We start from the raw sequence: 18,340 nt of genomic DNA, 5'->3' as shown, positions 1-18,340 counted from the left end.
TTATGTGACAGCTGTCACTAGTCACTTTTCAGATTAAGATTGTGTGCAAAGCAGACCTTGACTTAATAAAATATGATGTATTGTTATAGATTAAAAACCACCCAACAGTGCATAGATCAACTCTACCTCAACACAATTTATAATAATAGGGTACAACACTCACAGGGGCTCATAACAAGTAACCTACTTTTACTCGTGGTACTTTAAGTATATTTTGCTCCTAATACTGTAATACTTTTACTTAAGTAAGATCCCCAAAAATGCTTAAAGCAGAGGACACCTGTAAACTGTGCATTTTAGAGCAGTATATTTGACAATAATAAAGGTACAAGAATGCAATTACCGAGTAAAGACTACAATTGAAATCGCCGTGGATAAAAAAAAGTATTCGACCTATACGAAATTCATAATTTATACACAACTTAGTCAAACAACTTTCATACATTGACAAATCATATCATTTGCATTATTTAGTTCAAACCAATTATGGAAATCAAATGAAGGAATGACATGGATACTTTTTATTAGAGGCTTTTGACATTTACTTCTGCGGATGTGACTCTATTGGTAGTATAAATGTACCAGACTGGTTTGCATTAGTACATTTCAAAGCTGTTTTGACTTATGGCTCGATTTATAAAAATAAAAAAATGTATGTATTGGTGAACTATTTGTTATCATACCTTTACAATGAGCATCTTTTCTATTATGTTCACACCCTACGTGCCTATCGTGTTCTGGTAAATTTAGGGTTGAATTTGTCCAAACTGAACATAGAACAAATTGCAGGTTGCAGTGTCCGGACGTTTAATAGAGCAGTACACACTCCGGACCTGTAGGTGGCGGTGTGCAGCGTGGGTTCGTTTGCTACCCGAAGAAGAAAAAAAGCTGAAACGTAGAAGAAGAATCCAGCTGTTTTCATACCGTTGGCTGAACAGTCTACACTTTGTTATCCCTGCTCCTCAAAAGGAGAATAGCTGCATGTTTTACTGTTTGAAGAATCAAGAATAACGCACCTTCATGTGTTTGCTGCAGCGGTGATGGTAGGAAACAGTGTTTATGTTTCGATATTGGTTCGATAGTTGCTCAGTTAGCACTGACACGTATAATTAAAACGTTAGAGTCAATATTTATAATGTTTGTTCAACGACTTTAGCTGCGAGGATAAATAATAACATCCGCAATACTTTAATATGGGTTATGATGAGCGCCAAAACACAGCGTGGGGTTATTTGCGACACTTATGAATCACGCCTATTTTAATAAACAGATTAAAAAAATCTAATTGATTTGTTCGTTTGAATGGTGACCTACTTGTAATCTCTGTATTGTGTGTTGCTCTTTTCAACCTTGTAGATGGCGGGTAGGGGCAGGCTCGTGCCCTGTGCGTGTCTGGGGCTGTTCGGTGTCCTGTGCTGGGTCTGGGTCTCTTTTGCCTCCTTTCCAGATGACCAACATCCCCTGGAGGTCTCGGATGCATTGGACCGAGGAGCCTTTCAGCCCCAGAGTGCTCTGTTAGAGATGGAGTTTGCCTCCATCGGTCCATACAGAGGACCTGGCAACAAAGACCGCCGCAACAACAAGGAGCTGCCCATCCTCCTTTGGTGGAGTGGAGGTCTGTTCCCACATTTCCCTGGGGACTCTGAACGCATAGACTGTGCCACATCCTCCTGCCTGGTCACAAGCAACCGCAAGGTACCAGAGATGTATAACCTCGTGAAGCCTTTTAATGAAACTCTTGGCTCAGACGGAGAGAAGATGCATGCTCACATTAATAATAATCACGATCTGACGTTGTTCTGACCGCCAGTAACGTTGAGTTTGATCTTGAAAGGTCCAGCTGTACAAACGGACCGCATCCATCATCTTTTATGGAACAGACTTCCGGGCATACGAGGCGCCACTCCCTCGTCTCCGCCACCAGACCTGGGCGCTGTTCCATGAGGAGTCACCCATGAATAACTACATCCTCTCCCATGGACCGGGAATCAGGCTGTTCAACTACACTGCCACGTTTCGCAGGGAGTCCGACTATCCGCTGACCCTGCAGTGGCTGCCTTCTCTGGATTACTTGCTGGAGCCGGTGGTCGTGTCCCTGGAGGAGAAGAACCGGCTGAGGAGGGAGGGCCTGGGTCCTGTGCTCTACATGCAGTCTCACTGCGATGTACCATCAGACAGGAACCGATATGTCCAGGAGCTCATGAAGTATATTCAGGTACAGTACAGAGATGCATGCTTGAAGAGTGAAGCCGTTTCCAGTTTAGTACCTGGCTTGTTAAGACTCCTAAATCAAACCTGTATGCTGCATAGTGAGCAGCAATTTTCCAATTATCATAACCGAAGAGGATTATAGTTCCACAATCCACACGCTGTAACATTGCTGTATATAAAGTAGTTGGTAGGCACATCTCCATGGTCTGTTATTCCTTCATTTTAAAAAAGGAAAAAAAATACTAAAAGTAAAGTCTGTTGAAGTATTATTTATTTCGCTCTCATCCTCCATTTGTTCTCAAATATAATATTTTTGTTGGTATTTTTTTGCCTCTATACCCGTTATGAAAACGTATCACGACACATTTCTGCTTGGTGTTAAATACCATTTTCAGTAGTCTCCTCAATTTTGAACTCTGCCATAGTTATTCTTTATATTAAACCTCAACTGGATCACATGCACTGAAAATCTGTAGCTCTTCCTCGTTTCCACTTGCACACAAAGGTTAAGAGGTCAAAAATATGAATCCTCACGCATGCAACTGCAGTAACACCTCTGTAAATGCTTCGTAAATATAGCCCGTGTGTGATTTTTGTGAATCCCCATTGAGGAATGAAATGTTAGATTTCAATTAGAAATGTCTAATCAGGATTTCTTGAAAAATATAGACCATTTAAGAATATGAGAGTATCGCATTAGTGATCTCCTAAATGTTTCCTAAGTATGGTCCCCATCGCTCTCCTTTCTCACTCATTATTTTTCTCTCCACAGGTAGACTCTTACGGGAAATGCTTGAACAACAAACCTCTGCCTGCACATCTGGAGGACACGGCCACAGCTACCGGCGAAGAGGCCAACTTTATGAATTTTGTTGCGCGCTACAAGTTCCACCTGGCGCTGGAGAACGGCCTGTGTCCAGATTACATGACAGAGAAGCTGTGGCGGCCTCTCCATCAGGGCTGTGTGCCGGTCTATCGAGGCTCCCCTGTGGTGGCAGACTGGATGCCCAACGACCACTCCGCAATCATCATAGATAACTTCCCCTCGCCAAAAGCTCTCGGGGAATTCCTCAAACATCTTGATGGGAACGACGGTGAATATGCTAAATATATAGAGTTCAAAAACCCCAGCCGCATTACCAACCCCCGTTTGTTGGAGGCTCTGGAGACCCGTGAGTGGGGGGTTAATGACATGAGTAAACCCAACTACCTAAATGGATTTGAATGTTACGTGTGTGACCAGGAGAATGCACGACTGGCAGCAGAACGAGCATTTAGGAAAGCCCCTAAGAAGAACCAACCGCCTCAGTCTAAAATGGCCAACAACGCTCACATGGGGTGCCCCCTGCCCAACCCGGGGTACGGAAATGTCAAAGACTTACCTGCAGATGATGGGTGAGTTTGTCTTAAATGATTCACTGTGCCAGGTGTGAAAGCCTTCTACTTTCTGTACTTTTAATGTGAATAACAATGTCCCGAAGGGAGAGACATCAGTCTATTTTTATGGTCTAATTAAAATATCCTCTGTGATGAGGCTAATCTGTTTGTGCATCTGTCCGCAGATGGTTGCAAATATGGCCGCAGGATTACTGGCAGAGCCTGGACCAAGCAGAGGGGCTGGAGTCTTTGATAAGACATAACGAGTCAGACCCTTCGCTGCTGTGGAAGCACATCCAAAACATTGCTGTGAGCAGAGCCAGAGGAAAACACTGACACAGGCCTTGAAACAAACAGGAGGCTGGAGCACATCCAGGATTATAATCAGAGGTGTCCCATATTATGCATCCTCTCTGTTTGAATGAGGGAATGAAGCAGAAATCAGTAATACCTTTGCACCTGAGCCAAAAAGTTCTTTACCCGTATGAGCAATTTAGTTATGCTAAAATAGATTTTGTTCAGCTGACATGATAGGTTTGTCCTTTATCCCAAGTTCAGTAATGGGGAAATAATGTTCTAGATGCTAATATTTCCAAGTCTTTTTATTACTATAACCGAGGTGCCCTTACTGCGCCTTGCATTGTTAACATTAACTGGATGCAGTGCAGTTGTTCCACAGAGGCTCATTCTCACGGGAGGCAGACGTTCATTGGACTGGGGCAGAGCCAAGGGAGCTCTGCCTAACTGTGTGTGAAGACCATCAAGACAGTAGCCAATGAAGTGCATTAGCTTCTTTTACAGTTACTCAGCAGGTTATTAGCTAAAGTCACATTTAATGTACACAGCTATTTTAAGTGTCTATGCAAGGAAAATATTATTTCACCAAGAAGTGGAGAAAGGCAAAGTTAAGCCCAACTCCCCTTTGGGAATTCACCACTGCTTTTGCTCGGGAACATCTCATCTAATGAATTTCTTTGGCGGTTACTTTACAACATGGCCCGAACTGTTTTCTGTTACATAATGCTAAGATAAGACATTTATCTGCAATAGTTTTAAAAAATGCTTTTCTAAAACATTGAACTGCTTGAGACTCCATGACAGTCCTGTGTGTCTGCTGGCACACTGAGTTTGCATCACATGTTTATAACAGGATTATATAAATCATTTTATTTTTTTTAACAAAGCATCATACATGTAAACACACACTATTTTGTATCAAGAAGAGAAAAAGAAGTAAACATTTTGTAATAAAGTCATTTTTTGCACAACTGTGGCTAAATTTGTTGTTGCCCACTAGCCAGTATTAGTCTGTTCACAATACATATCCTTCATAGTTTAGGCAGATACAGCTTCCACCACCGGGGGAAAAAAAACCAACACAAGCTTGTATAACATGTTTGAGAACGTTAACCTAAAGTAAGAATCAACATTAAATAGTCATATTGTTCACTATTACAACCTTTATGATCACCCTAAACCACATTATCCCTGAGCTCAAACCAAACACAGTCCAAACTATGAGAAAGATGCGAGTTCCCACTTTATATGCAAATGAACATGAAGGCAAGGGTACGAGGATAAGAGGCTGCAGAAGGGCTTCGGTAATCAGTCCAAGGCTTTGTTGTAGCAGGCCTCGCAGTGGACTTTCCCCCCATGTAGGAACATACCGTCGAGAAGGTCTCCCATCGGCTTACTACACACACCACACTGAAACATTGGGAGAACGTAAAAGAAAATGTACTCGTGAGAAAAGGCAGTGAAGAGCAGTGTTTTTATCCTTGACATCATCTCATACTAATTTACTGCTCCATAATACACAATAAACTGGTTCAACCCTTGATTCATACACTGGCAATATGCAATAGCTAAATATAATTTGTATTCAAGACTTGTAGAGTATTAATGTAGTACTAGTAAAAAAGTATTAAGGAGCAAATTTAAGTTTTATTATTATATTACAGGAGTAGTTTTGGGAAATGCACTTATTGGCTGTTTTGCCAAGAAATAGATAAGAAGATCGACACCACGCTCATGTCTGTCATATGACGCTACAGCCAGCAGCTGGTTAGCGTAGCTTAGCATAAAGAGAGGAAAGATGACAGCAACATGTTATATTAACGCTTTTATGAAGCATTGGCACTGCTGGTAGGTGGATTCTTGAACAGTGGATAGTGTTTATACTGACTAAAGCTATAACTGGCTGCCGTCTGTAACATCACATTAACTCTCCGGACATCAGAGAGTAGTCTCAATGTTTTCCTGTAACTCTCTACAAAAAGCAAATAAACACATTTACCAAAATGTCAAACTATTTTTTTAAGGAGAACAAAAGCTCACTTCCTCCAGGTCAGACCCTTCAAGGGCTTTTTATAGTCCAATAAATACCAAATTGCATCTTCATAGGAGCAGACGGATGAACTACCTTGAAGCAGCGGGGGTGACAGTTGACATTGAGGTGCTCGATGGTGATCTTGGCATCATTACCCACCGTCTCTCCGCAGAAGTTACAGGTGGATGACAGACTGCCACTGGGGAGACACAGCGATGGAGACAAGTTACTTTGGCCACGACTCAAGCAGCTCTCATGCAACTGCAGCTCTGTCTGGAAAAATAACCCGCGACCCTTTCTGTCCCGTGCGAGGGAACTTAATAAGTGTAAATAATCCTTTGATGTCCCCGCTTTGCCTCCTAATGAGCTGACTTGTTGGAATTTCTGCCCTACTGCTTACACATATCTAGTTCCGGCAGAACTGGAAATAACAAGGCAGGGGGAGACGGGGCTTATGGCTGGTTTAAAGCAGGTTAGGGAATTGTGTTGTTACCAGGAGTAAGTGGAGGAGCTGCGTAAGAGAAATGTCAAATAATCTCACTCACTACAGAAACAAGAGCAACTAAAAAAGAAAAAAATCTGAAGAAAATGTGTGTATTCTCCCCGCTGAGAATTTGCATTTGAATCATTTGAAATAGCTGAAGTTAAAGTTGAACTGGCAGTCACAATACAAACTGAAAATAGCTGATGTGGCAGTCACAATAAAACTATTGAAAGTAATTGAAATGACACTTTAAAATAGAAGTGCTAAAGCAGAAAAGTGTTGGCGCTGAAGAGTAAAGTTTAGTTCAGTTTGTAGGTTGAAGTGAAAATGCTTAGAGGAGCTGGAAGTGTCAGTGCGAGAAGTGTCGACTGAAGTGTAACTGAGAGCAGTTTAAGTAACTTGTGTATAAACAAGGGCGGCTGTGGAAGTTAGAAGAGCTGAAGTTCTTTTTTCTAAAAGGTGAAGATCTAAAAAGGTTTGAAGTGTGTGTCGAAGTGTAAGCATTAAAAGGAGTCAAACTGTCGGTTGATGTGTAATTGGTGAAAGCAGTTGAATCGTCATCTAAAGAGCAAGAGATGAAAGCAGCTGAATGCAGGTATAATAATCCTTTTAGGGAATTGTGTTATTACCTGGAGTAAGTGGAGGGGCTGCTGTAAGAGTAACTGGTGGAACTGGATGTCAAATAATCTGACCCACTATGGAAAAAGGAGCAGTTAGTAAAGTCATGGTAAGCGCAGTGCTGAAAGGTTTATCGAGCCGCATTTTGTTCTCAATCAATATCGTTATTTGATTGTGTAAACAATCGTGCATCGTTCCTACCCATCGATGTTGTCTCTGGCATTATGCAAGGACAGCTCTGTTGCATTGACATACTCCTTCACGTACACGAAACTCCTTGAGCAGTGGGCAGATGAAAGAAAGATTGAGTTAATATGCATAGTTAAAATATTAGCTGTCACTTTCATTTAAATCACTCACTTTTTGGCCTCAGGTTCTGGTGTTTGGACACGCTGGTCTTCCACTGTCTCGGTCCTGGTATAGGTTTCATAACTGGAGACAGAGTGCAAGCAGCGTAAGCCTCATCTTTCACTCACTGACAACAGCAGGGTGATGGGTTGTACAGAAGGACTCTACATCTGTCAAATGTAACTCAGGAGGTAATCATTTTCTGCCATCGCTTGTTAATGGCGTGCTGTTTAACGGGCTGTGATTTGACAAAAGGACATCCCTAATACACATCATTAATCCGACATCTGGAGACTGATAATTAGAGGGAAGGAAATGAGGGCAAATTGAAAGACAATGGGAGAGCCGATCTTGTCATTTAACTTCAGTAATAGTCAGGCGTCTGTCTAAGCAGGAATCATGCAGGAATTGCAGGTCGCATAAGATCCAGACTGCAGTATTAAGCAGATACAGCTGCATTCCCACAGGGTTCGGCCTAAATTCCTCACTCCCTAACTTGCAAACACAGAGAAAAGGTGGTGAAAGTGTAAAAACAAGCCCAGATGGCCTAAATATTAGATGGTTGGTGTTTTTAAATACATTTAATTCCCATGCAGTACCACATCCTTGCTTAAAACAAAAGACAAAAAGCTCCAGTTGAAGGAGACTGTCCTTCCAAAAGCAAGAAAATCAGCAGACCAAAAAGTAGAAAACAACACTCTGGAGAAAGTATCTTTGCATTATGATGTGTCTGACATTAAGATCATAAACTTACCGATCCATAGCGGGCTGTCGGTCACTGTGTACGTCCCTGGAAAGTAAAGAAACTCTATTAGACTGAAAGTGTAGGCTGTAGGAGTCAACTAGCCGGACTCAATCCAGTGAGCAAGAACTGTGCAGTTTTTAATAGATGTACAAGGCTGATCTTTCTTTCTCTGCTGGATTTATTTACCAGGTGTGGTCTCCTTTCTATTGTACTGCAGCATTGCCTCATTCTGAGCCCTCTCCTTCCCATGCATTGTTGTTACATCACCCAAATGCTTCTCACGCGGTCAATTCCTTCTTAATTCCACAGTTTTTCATCATAAGAAGTGAGTTTTAAGAATCAAATCAATCATTCAAACCTGATAGTGGTGACGGTTGTGACTGTCTCCGTCTGTGTATACCCTGTGCTGCAAAACAGAAGACAATCCTGTATTATAAAAAAGTCTGGCAGGACAGGTGAAGAAGTAAAAAAGAACAAGTTGAAAAGGAGTTGATTATTCTCAGACTAAGCTGTGAAGAAGTTTTAACTTGCATTTAGCTTGCTTTCAATTAAATGGTTGACAGGCTTCGAATTTTAAGATGCTGTAATGACTTCCTGCTGGAATTGTGAAAAATAAAGTGGTTTAATATGCATTTAATGAGCCCAGCCACCATGGAGATACCTTTCCTCCTCCTCCTCCTCCTCCTCCTCCTCCTCCTCCTCCTCCTCCTCTTCCTCCTCCTCTTCCTCCTCCTCCTCCTCTTCCTCCTCTTCCTCCTCTTCTTCTCCTGTAGTGGTAGTGAGAGTATAGACAGTGGGTGATGTCCACCTGTCCCATGGGGAGTCATTCTCAGTGGACCTTAAGCACAAACAAAGACATCATGTTGTAGCATGAGAAGATGACTAATTTACACTCCTAATATTGTTTAAAAAAAAACAAAGCCTTTAAGGGGATCTGTTTACCGCAGTTGTGAAGAAAAATGGTAACAAATATACGTCTGACCTATTTTAGTTGCTGCAAAAGCCTCGTTAGGAGGTTGTGGGAATAAAAGGAACAGATGCACACACAGGGCTTTTAATAAAAAAAGATGACTTACTTTCTCTCAAACATGACCATCGTCTGTTGATCTACAGTTTGGCCTCCTGGTGCAGCTTCTTGGCTGAGAGGGGGACATACATTGAAAGGCTTTTAGCACATAATGGACATGGATGGGTGCGTGTAGTAGTGGACGATATTGTGTGGAAGTATAAGAGTAAATCCATGTGTTTCATCACCTCTCTTCAGTGTTAGCCTGCTGAGGTGGGTTGGTTTCCCATGTGCGTGCCCATGACCGCTGAGTGCCGAGACTGGAGAGGGAGGGAGAGGGAGAGAGGGAGAGAGGGAGAGAGAGAGAGAGAGAGAGAGAGAAGAAGTTATGACACATCAAGCATATTAGACCGTAATGTGTGCACTTTGAGAGAGCCATTTCCATTCCCCTGCATGCGTCTCACTCATACATTCATAACACAATTATGCACTAAACTCAGTTTAATATCTTGAGGTGTCAGCGTTGATAGGGATGACGCTATCTGCAGGAGATTCCAACGCATTACTGCTAATACTGTCAAACACACACACACACACACACACACATATAAAAAGGTCACTGACACACTCAATATAAAGAACATTTACAGTTTATTGTTTAAGGTTATTTGATTAATCAATTAGACAATCAACAGAAAATTTATTACCAGTCATTTTGCTGGTTGATTCAAAATTTCAAGTCATTTATCGAACAAAAATAGCCCAGATTCTCAAATGTGGTCATTTCTGCTTTATATCATAATTTACATTAGTTAGTCAGACAAAATAAGCAATTTGAAGAAGTCACCGTGGCCTTATTTTATTTTTATGATTTTCAAACTAAATTAATTTAAAAATAATAGTTAGCTGGATCACAGAGCAGGTGTTAGATGAGTGCAACTTACTTGGTTGCTGGACTTGGATCTTTGTTCTCCATGAAAGTAAATGATGCGCTGAAGAAATAATAATAATAATGTAAAACATGAAATCAACATTAGTGTATCAATAAGATGTACCCACAGAGCTCAGTGTGTCTAGTATACCAGCTGCTGATTATGAATACAAAGTATTGCAATGAACAATAAAGTACAGCAGTTGTAGTAATTCTAATATTATGTAGCAACATGATAATATCAGTGCTACAAGCAAAGGTTGCAATATAGAAAAAGGGGGATTTGCATTATCATTCCAGTACCTGTTGCTGGAAATATCAGAGCGAGGCTGGAGCAGGTCAGAAGAGCTGCAATGGAGAAAAGTGGCTCATAATCAGAAACTGCTGCATTATGCATGACGGGATGCTATCTGGCTGGCTGGAAAACAGTCACAGCTCCAAACCAATATGATTACCTGTTAGAGGATGTGGTCCCTATCGGATATGGATCAAACGGATCAGCCGAGCTGAAAAACAATTTCACACTGATTTCACTCTCAATTGTCAGCATGGCCCATCTTGTGTCAAAGGAATTCTGATCACATTGACTCATAATGGAAAGATTTAATGCAGTTTGAATGGTAAACAGAAACACAGAGGAACCCGGGGCCAAACTCAATCAAAATCAAAATCTGGATGTCTTTGACAAATGGAAAGACTATCCTGCTGCTGAAACCAGTGTAGTTAAGGTTTTCTTCACCCAAAATGAACCCTGACTTCAGTCTATACCAACTACTGAAAACTAAACAGATCATTAATGTGATCAAATCTGTTTTCAGATTTTTTTTACAAACATGAAATGATTTCCTAAACATTTTTATCAAAAAACATTTATGGCATTAGACTTAATTGCCTATTTAACTGGAATGAGAATCTATTTTACAATTGAATCCTATTTTTAAGCAGTATCAGTGGACTTTTAAATACATATTGCATCCACTTTAACACAGACATCTTAAAACACCAGCTCATATGTGACATGGCAGCAAATAAACTACCTCGATTCGGTGACTGTGGTCGTCTCACGTGAGCTCCATGGATCTGCATTGTCCTCTTGGCTGCGCGAGATAAAAGTAAGTAAGTAAGGAGAGTGGTACAGATGAATAGCATGAGATGGGAAGGGAAAAGAGGGCAAGTAAAGGTGAGTGTGGTTCTTCTCATACACTATTTACAATGCCAGTCCATTAGAAAAGATTGGAACCCACTGAACAATTTACCGAGCATGAAAAACATCTGAAAAACATCTGAATATAGTACAGAGCAGACTTTCTTTCTGTATGCGTGTGTGTGTGTGTGTGTGTGTGTGTGTGTGTGTGTGTTCTCATACCTTTTGTCAGTAATGATCACAGTTTTGGTGGTTATAGTGACGGTCTCTGTGAGGCTGGTGAGAAGAGAGCCACAGCATAGTTGCAGACAGAGTTAGTATAAACCATTACAAGGCATATCTGGATAGAATGCATTTCTTAGCAGGAACAGCTCTGCATAGATAGATAATTGTTTAAGAGCAGCCTGTCATCTCCTTCTACCTTTGTGTTTCATCTGTCTGTTTCTCCTCTCGCTGCATGCTGCGGCTGGCGGAGGCAAAACAAAGCAGCAATACTAATCAGTACAGAACATTCTCTTCTATTTCCAGTCGCGTTCGAAGATAAGACGTGGCTTTCTGTTTCAAAGCATTACTCAGTTGCTTCAGGAATCTGCGACTTTGTTTCTATCCAACACGGTGCAGGGGTTAAAATAGAACGCTGGAAGTGGAGGAGCCCTGATTTATGGATCAAACTTGAGGCGGATGGGGTTTATTAAAAATCGTACACCTCAGGGAGCTGGGACGCTTGGCTCTTTCATCTGCGGTGATAAGAATTAATGGTACACAAAGATGGGAGGTATGGGGAGCAGAGGCCATCACAAGCCTGTCTCTGTCTCACCTGCGTGCCTCTGTGTTGATTGGAATGAAATCGTTGGCCAGGAGATCCAGGGTGCCACTTGTCTTTGCTGGGTTTGAATCACTAAAAATATCAAACACAAAAATCAAATACAGAGCAGAGTTTGTGCGCACGCTTCCTCTAAACCGTACCCAACTCTGGCAAAGTAATTTAAGGTAATGCCTCTGCTTGCTACGGACAAGGGAGCTATTGATTTTCTACTGATGAAAGGATAATTCTTTGCATAACATCTGTATTTGGGGCTTGGGTGGGAAATAGCTCTCTTCCTATACCTGTTTGGTCCACTAAGCAGATCCTGACTCCAGCGTCCTGTACTGGGGGAGACGGGCTCTGCGGACTCCTCTGGACTGCGGAGGCGGAAGGATGAGAGGAAGAGGAAGAGGAGATGGTGGCGATGAACAAAAGGGGGGTTTAGAATTCAGAGGAGATTTCAGGGCAAGAACAGGCCAGTTGAGGTAGAGGAGAGAGGGGGGTCATTAGAAGTCCAACAGTGCCACCTTGTGGGTAATATTAAGAGCATTTCTAATGCGAGGCTTTCTCAAAACGGCAAGAATGTATTTCTAACTAACCCGTTGGTGAAAGCCAGGAGATCATCTGTCAATGGTATACCGTTGCTGAGCGCTGGAGCTGGCTCCTGTTCAACACTGCTGACAGTAAGAGAAAAACAAATGAGTGCAACTGCTTTGGCACGTACGTGTATATCTCTATATTACATTTATAAGTACCACGTGTAATCAAGTCTAATTAGGGAGACCCTCTTGTGTGAGGTAGTTTAAGGCACCTGAAATAGAGATGTGGAATATTTTGTGATTACGTTAAAGTGAACACAGTGGCAGTTAGCCATTATTTATTTTCTTGCCAATCCTGCTATGCCATGAATGAGGAAGTTGTTGGTTTTATACCTGTTCTCTCTGGTGCGACTCTTTGCTGAACCTGCTTCTTCCTCTGCCATCACTGGCTCATCATCCTTAAAGCTGGAGAGGAAATACACTCTTATTATCAGATGCTCGTTGAGGCTGGAACATAAAAATCTATTTTTTTTCCATATTGGTTTCTGCTGCTTTCATCTTTTTCTTTTGCCAGTACCTGGTTGAACTTGAGTCGAAAGAGATGAGAGTGTCGGACGAGGTGGTGCGCGTGTCAACACTGGAGCTGTGAAAATATATGGAGAACAAACACATGACATTCCAGGTCAGCTTTCAATCATACACGTGAAAAGAATAAGAGCAAACATGCACAAAGAAAACCACATGAAGGCATATTCAAAGCTTTGCTTAGGAATTATGATATGTATTCATTGCATTATATAAAAAATATCTTGGCAGACTTTATGTTGATGTTTGAGGCTCATTACCACCGAGTTAGAGACAAAGTATACTGATGAAAACACTATGCAGTGGTGGAAGTATTCAGATCCTTTACTTAAGTAAAAGTGTGTATTTAGTTGAAGTTTGTATTTAATATATTAATACACAAAGTACTTAGTTACTTTCCACCACTGATACTATGTTAAAATATCTGACAGCACTGATTTTGTTTAGTGGAAATCTGACCTTGGCTTTTGAGAAGGTTTCGGTGCCATTTCTGGTTCGGTCTTCACTGTGATCTCTGTTACAGCAGACACTGGGGCAGGTGACAGAGGGACGGGTGAAGCCGGGGCAGGGGCTGCTGGAGTAGGTGATATTGGGGTTGGTGACGCTGGGGTGAGTACAACCAGAGGGGGATTATCCCGCCAAGAAATGTCTGAATCCTTGGGTTCTGGCTCTGTACGGACTGCTTTAAAACACTCTGGGATGAGTACAGGGAGAGGACTGGCCACCTTGGTGTAGCCTGGTTCCATGCCTTCAAATGGGTCCTTTTCTGTCACAGACACTGGTGGGGGGTCATCCTTCACAGGCTCTCGGGCAGATGACAGAGGGATGGGTGAAGCCGGGGCAGGGGCTGCTGGAGTAGGTGATATTGGGGTTGTTGACACTGGGACGAGGTCAACCAGAGTGGGCTTATCCCGCCAAGAAATGTCTGAATCCTTGGGTTCTGGCTCTGTACGGACTGCTTTAAAACACTCTGGGATGAGTACAGGGAGAGGAGTGGCCTCCTTGGTGTAGCCTGGTTCCATGCCTTCAAATGGGTCCTTTTCTGTCACAGACACTGGTGGGGGGTCATCCTTCACAGGCTCTCGGGCAGATGACAGAGGGATGGGTGAAGCCGGGGCAAGGGCTGCTGGAGTAGGTGATATTGGGGTTGTTGACACTGGGACGAGGTCAACCAGAGTGGGCTTATCCCGCCAAGAAATGTCTGAATCCTTGGGTTCTGGCTCTGTACGGACTGCTTTAAAACACTCTGGGATGAGTACAGGGAGAGGAGTGGCCTCCTTGGTGTAGCCTGGTTCCATGCCTTCAAATGGGTCCTTTTCTGTCACAGACACTGGTGGGGGGTCATCCTTCACAGGCTCTCGGGCAGATGACAGAGGGATGGGTGAAGCCGGGGCAAGGGCTGCTGGAGTAGGTGATATTGGGGTTGTTGACACTGGGACGAGGTCAACCAGAGTGGGCTTATCCCGCCAAGAAATGTCTGAATCCTTGGGTTCTGGCTCTGTACGGACTGCTTTAAAACACTCTGGGATGAGTACAGGGAGAGGAGTGGCCTCCTTGGTGTAGCCTGGTTCCATGCCTTCAAATGGGTCCTTTTCTGTCACAGACACTGGTGGGGGGTCATCCTTCACAGGCTCTCGGGCAGATGACAGAGGGATGGGTGAAGCCGGGGCAGGGGCTGCTGGAGTAGATGATATTGGGGTTGTTGACACTGGGACGAGGTCAACCAGAGGGGGCTTAACCCCCCAAGAAATGTCTGAATTCTTGGGTTGTGGCTCTGTACGGACTTGAAAACACTCTGGGATGAGTACAGGGAGAGGAGTGGCCTCCTTGGTGTAGCCTGGTTCCATGCCTTCAAATGGGTCCTTTTCTGTCACAGACACTGGTGGGGGGTCATCCTTCACAGGCTCTGGGGCAGGCTCCACCACCTTTGGTGCCACCGGCTCATTAGCAGCAACGTCAACAGCTGTCTTAACACTGGTGTCGACTCTGTAAACAACACAGGCAATCAATGAGTTTGAAGAAAGCACTCGTTGTGCTGGATGTAGAAACACGGCGCAGGGCTTACACTTTCTGTGGTTTGGGCTCAGACTTGGAGGCAACAGATGTGACGGGCACGACGGGGGAGGGGGACAGAGGGCTGGCAGGTGCTGGTGTCACAGCGCTCTCATCCTCAGTAGTCTCCACCCTGCACATTTGTAGCGAAGCACAAGTGTGCACACACATGAATGCATGTGTGGAGTTGGGCGTGCACACACATAGAGTTACATTTGAAAACTTTGACTCACAGGTTTGTCTTTAAGGGGTTATAGAGGGAGCATTTACCTTCTAGCCACAAATGCTGGAATGCTGTCGACCAAAGAGGTTTCGGGCTCCGTTTCTTGACTCCTGAGGTTTTTTCAACAAACATTTGTCATAAATTCCTCAAGAAATGCCCAATATTTCATGTGCGAGTGAAGAGTATTTTTAAAATATGCAACTCACTTCTATTGAGTGTTAAGATTAGCATTGGGAGAGTGACATAAGACATACATACTCATATTTCTTAGCAGCAGAAAGCACATAAGACCGTTGCCTGGCTGAAGATTTCTTCAGAACATTGCTGGCAGCCTCCGTCCTACAAAATGAGTCATTATGATGTTAATGTAATCTCTTTTCCGGGGCATGCGAGTTCAAATTGGATGGCGTGCTTTTGCGTGAGGACAGTCATACCGTTTCTCCTGCTCCTCGTTGCTAAGCTGGTCCTCCTGGTTCACGAGAGTGGGCCTCACAGTGTAGGGGGCTCTAAGGAACAGAAGCGCAAAACACACACCTCATGAAAATACGTTCTCACTCATCTGCCTAGCGGTCAACTGGGAATCTGATTCGTGTTTGCTCACATTTTCTTGTAGCTTTCTGAGGGTTTTTTGATAAATGGTGTTGTTGGTCGACTGTCAAAAAAAAAACAGATCACATTAAAGCGGGAATGTCTAGTCACACGATTCACTTTGCTTGTTTAAGCAGGAGAAGCTCTTACCTAACGCTGTTAGTTGTTGGAGATGCAGGCTTGTCTAGTTTAGTGAAAATGCCTCTGAAAGAAAAATGTCACTAAATTCATTCGTTTTTTCATCAATGTAACATATAGTTCAATTACAAAACGCCCCATTGCGTCCTATTTTTAAGTGCTCAGATAAATCTACATTTTGGTTTCAAACTGGATTTCTAAATGTGAAAGTGTTATTCTTACCTAATCAGGTATCCTGATGACGGTGCTCTAAATTCAAAACAGAGACTCAATGTCAGCACAATGGTGTTGTGTTGGGGTTAGGTCTCCAAGTGCTCGTTAGATAACTCTGTGACATTAGAAGTCTGTGTTTACCTCTCAGCGTCAGACTTGGTGGCTGGCGGTGTGGGTGTTGTTGGTGACGACACTGGACTGGTCTCAATGGGGGCTCCGTTCAAACGGTTGGCCCTTACTTCTGCTAACCTGCATGTTTTCACAGGAACTTGGTTTTGTCTCTTCAAGTGACCGAGTAATCGATAATACGTACAGAACCCTACTTGAACACGTGTCTCACCATGGTTTCTCCTTGTCGGTTTCATCCTCAGGCTCAGCCTCACTGCGGCGCTGCAACCAGCTGCCGTCTCCCTTCAGCTTGGTCCGCACTTTGGTGGTACGGAACACAGATTCTTTTCCCACCTCTGCGACACAAACACGTGCATGTCACATATCAACCCACACACCATCTGAGATATTACACACACGGTAGGCTGCATCATAAGGACATCTTAATCACTGTATCCTTGGTAGCATGCGTGATAATCAGTCCCCTTTGGGCCAACACACAACACACAATCAACCACTTGTATTTCTGCATTTACTCAAGGCAATGACAGATCAGAAATGACAGAGAGTCATCAGCTTGGCGCAGAGGTACACAGGCGGACGCGCTCTGCTTTCATTGGAGGAAACACGTCATCTCACATTCAGATCACACCAGTCAGCCTACTCACGTTTTGACATGCTTGTTCTAGCTGAGTCTCTCTCTTCTTTGTTCTGTTATCTCTACAAGCCACCTGACAAATATATGGAAAAAACACATCTTGAATTTGCAGAAAATTGAAATTGATCATGACAGTCTTGTCTCAAAATGGCCCTTCCCGCGCCATGTTCCCTCCCAATGAAGGACATGTGCTCTGTCATCCTTTAGACATGTGGATGATCCTGTCTGACCACTTCCCCAAAGATACTGGTGTTGCCTCAATACAAATGGACAAACCAGACAACTACATATATTTATGATCCTTTGTGTTTGGATACAAAAAACATTTGCACAGAATGATTTATGTAGTAAATATTGCTTCCTTCAATACATATTCAAACGAAATGACCACTCAGTTATTTAAAAAGGTCAAAAGTGAACTACTCGGGGGGGGAAACCCACTTCCCCTGGGAACTAAAGAAGAAAGTAGGCGCAGACTACAGCTCATGCAAATTTGTAAAACCAAATTCAGGATGCAAATATATAACTTGTAAAACTCCTGGGGCTGGGAATTCACTCCTTCAAAATCATGTTGCCACAATATCTCTGGAGAATATTGTCCACAATAATGGTGACAGAACAAATACACCGAGGGCTCAGAAAGCATATTTATCTTAGGTTTAGCACATCGGTCCACGGAGGATAAATGATTGATGAAGAGCAATAGCATTTAAGACAAACAAGGAGCAGGATCGACAGCTCTGCTGACAAGCAATCATGACAGGGAAACACCCAGAGAAAATGAGAGGGCAAACACCGACAACCACCTGTTGACACTCTAAACAAACAGTTTATGTAGCATGATTGATTACTTTTAGATTTTCGGTTCTTACAGCTGCTGATTACTGACACTCTGAATACAGAATCTATCCATATACTTTAAATCATGTTGTGAATAACACACCTGCCAGCCGGAGCACCTACCTGCTTTCACTTTATATCCAGCAGAGAAATGGCCACCAAGCTGTCGAGAGTCTGCGACTAGTGTGTCCCTCTGAGTGTGGCTGGTGTGAGCAGAGGGGAAGTCTTTCTGTCAGACAGGTGTCTCGGTCCCTGTGCTAGCAAACAGGTACGGGCGTGAGCACTACCAAGCCCAGTCATTCAAGGAAGATAGGTGTGGGGTGGAGCAGAACGTGTTTATCTGTGCGAGTGTGTGCGTAATAGAGGTTGCTAAGAACTCATTTGTGTTTACTACACCT

At 43.1% G+C, this 18,340-nt stretch overlaps 2 protein-coding genes across 2 annotated transcripts; one reads left to right on the top strand and one right to left on the bottom strand.

Moving 5' to 3' along the window:
• The first annotated feature begins 901 nt into the window (after positions 1-901).
• On the top strand, positions 902-4,856 carry pofut4 (protein O-fucosyltransferase 4). Its single transcript, XM_076103754.1, has 5 exons — positions 902-1,043; positions 1,357-1,695; positions 1,835-2,215; positions 2,984-3,606; positions 3,774-4,856. The coding sequence occupies exons 1-5, from the start codon at positions 1,041-1,043 to the stop codon at positions 3,922-3,924; spliced, it is 1,497 nt and encodes a 498-aa protein (XP_075959869.1). The 5' UTR covers positions 902-1,040; the 3' UTR covers positions 3,925-4,856.
• A 337-nt stretch (positions 4,857-5,193) lies between these two features.
• Positions 5,194-17,122, bottom strand: znf185 (zinc finger protein 185 with LIM domain). The gene is made up of 32 exons (XM_076103791.1): positions 17,113-17,122; positions 16,677-16,800; positions 16,478-16,585; positions 16,346-16,372; positions 16,136-16,189; positions 15,999-16,049; positions 15,832-15,903; positions 15,656-15,736; positions 15,445-15,507; positions 15,188-15,307; positions 15,096-15,108; positions 13,582-15,062; positions 13,115-13,180; positions 12,931-13,002; positions 12,598-12,672; positions 12,301-12,375; positions 12,011-12,091; positions 11,615-11,659; positions 11,416-11,469; positions 10,505-10,555; positions 10,353-10,397; positions 9,627-9,683; positions 9,367-9,429; positions 9,189-9,251; positions 8,848-8,950; positions 8,471-8,520; positions 8,122-8,157; positions 7,380-7,451; positions 7,221-7,295; positions 7,031-7,096; positions 6,011-6,116; positions 5,194-5,295 (listed from the first exon to the last, which is right to left on the bottom strand). The coding sequence occupies exons 1-32, from the start codon at positions 17,120-17,122 to the stop codon at positions 5,194-5,196; spliced, it is 3,561 nt and encodes a 1,186-aa protein (XP_075959906.1).
• Positions 17,123-18,340: the final 1,218 nt, after the last annotated feature.

Source organism: Anarhichas minor, unplaced genomic scaffold, assembly GCF_050575085.1.
Source record: "Anarhichas minor isolate MPS153535 unplaced genomic scaffold, ASM5057508v1 ptg000028l, whole genome shotgun sequence".
NCBI classification, from domain to species: domain Eukaryota; kingdom Metazoa; phylum Chordata; class Actinopteri; order Perciformes; family Anarhichadidae; genus Anarhichas; species Anarhichas minor.
Note: the sequence above shows the minus strand (reverse complement) of the source record. Positions and strands in the feature narration are given on the sequence as shown.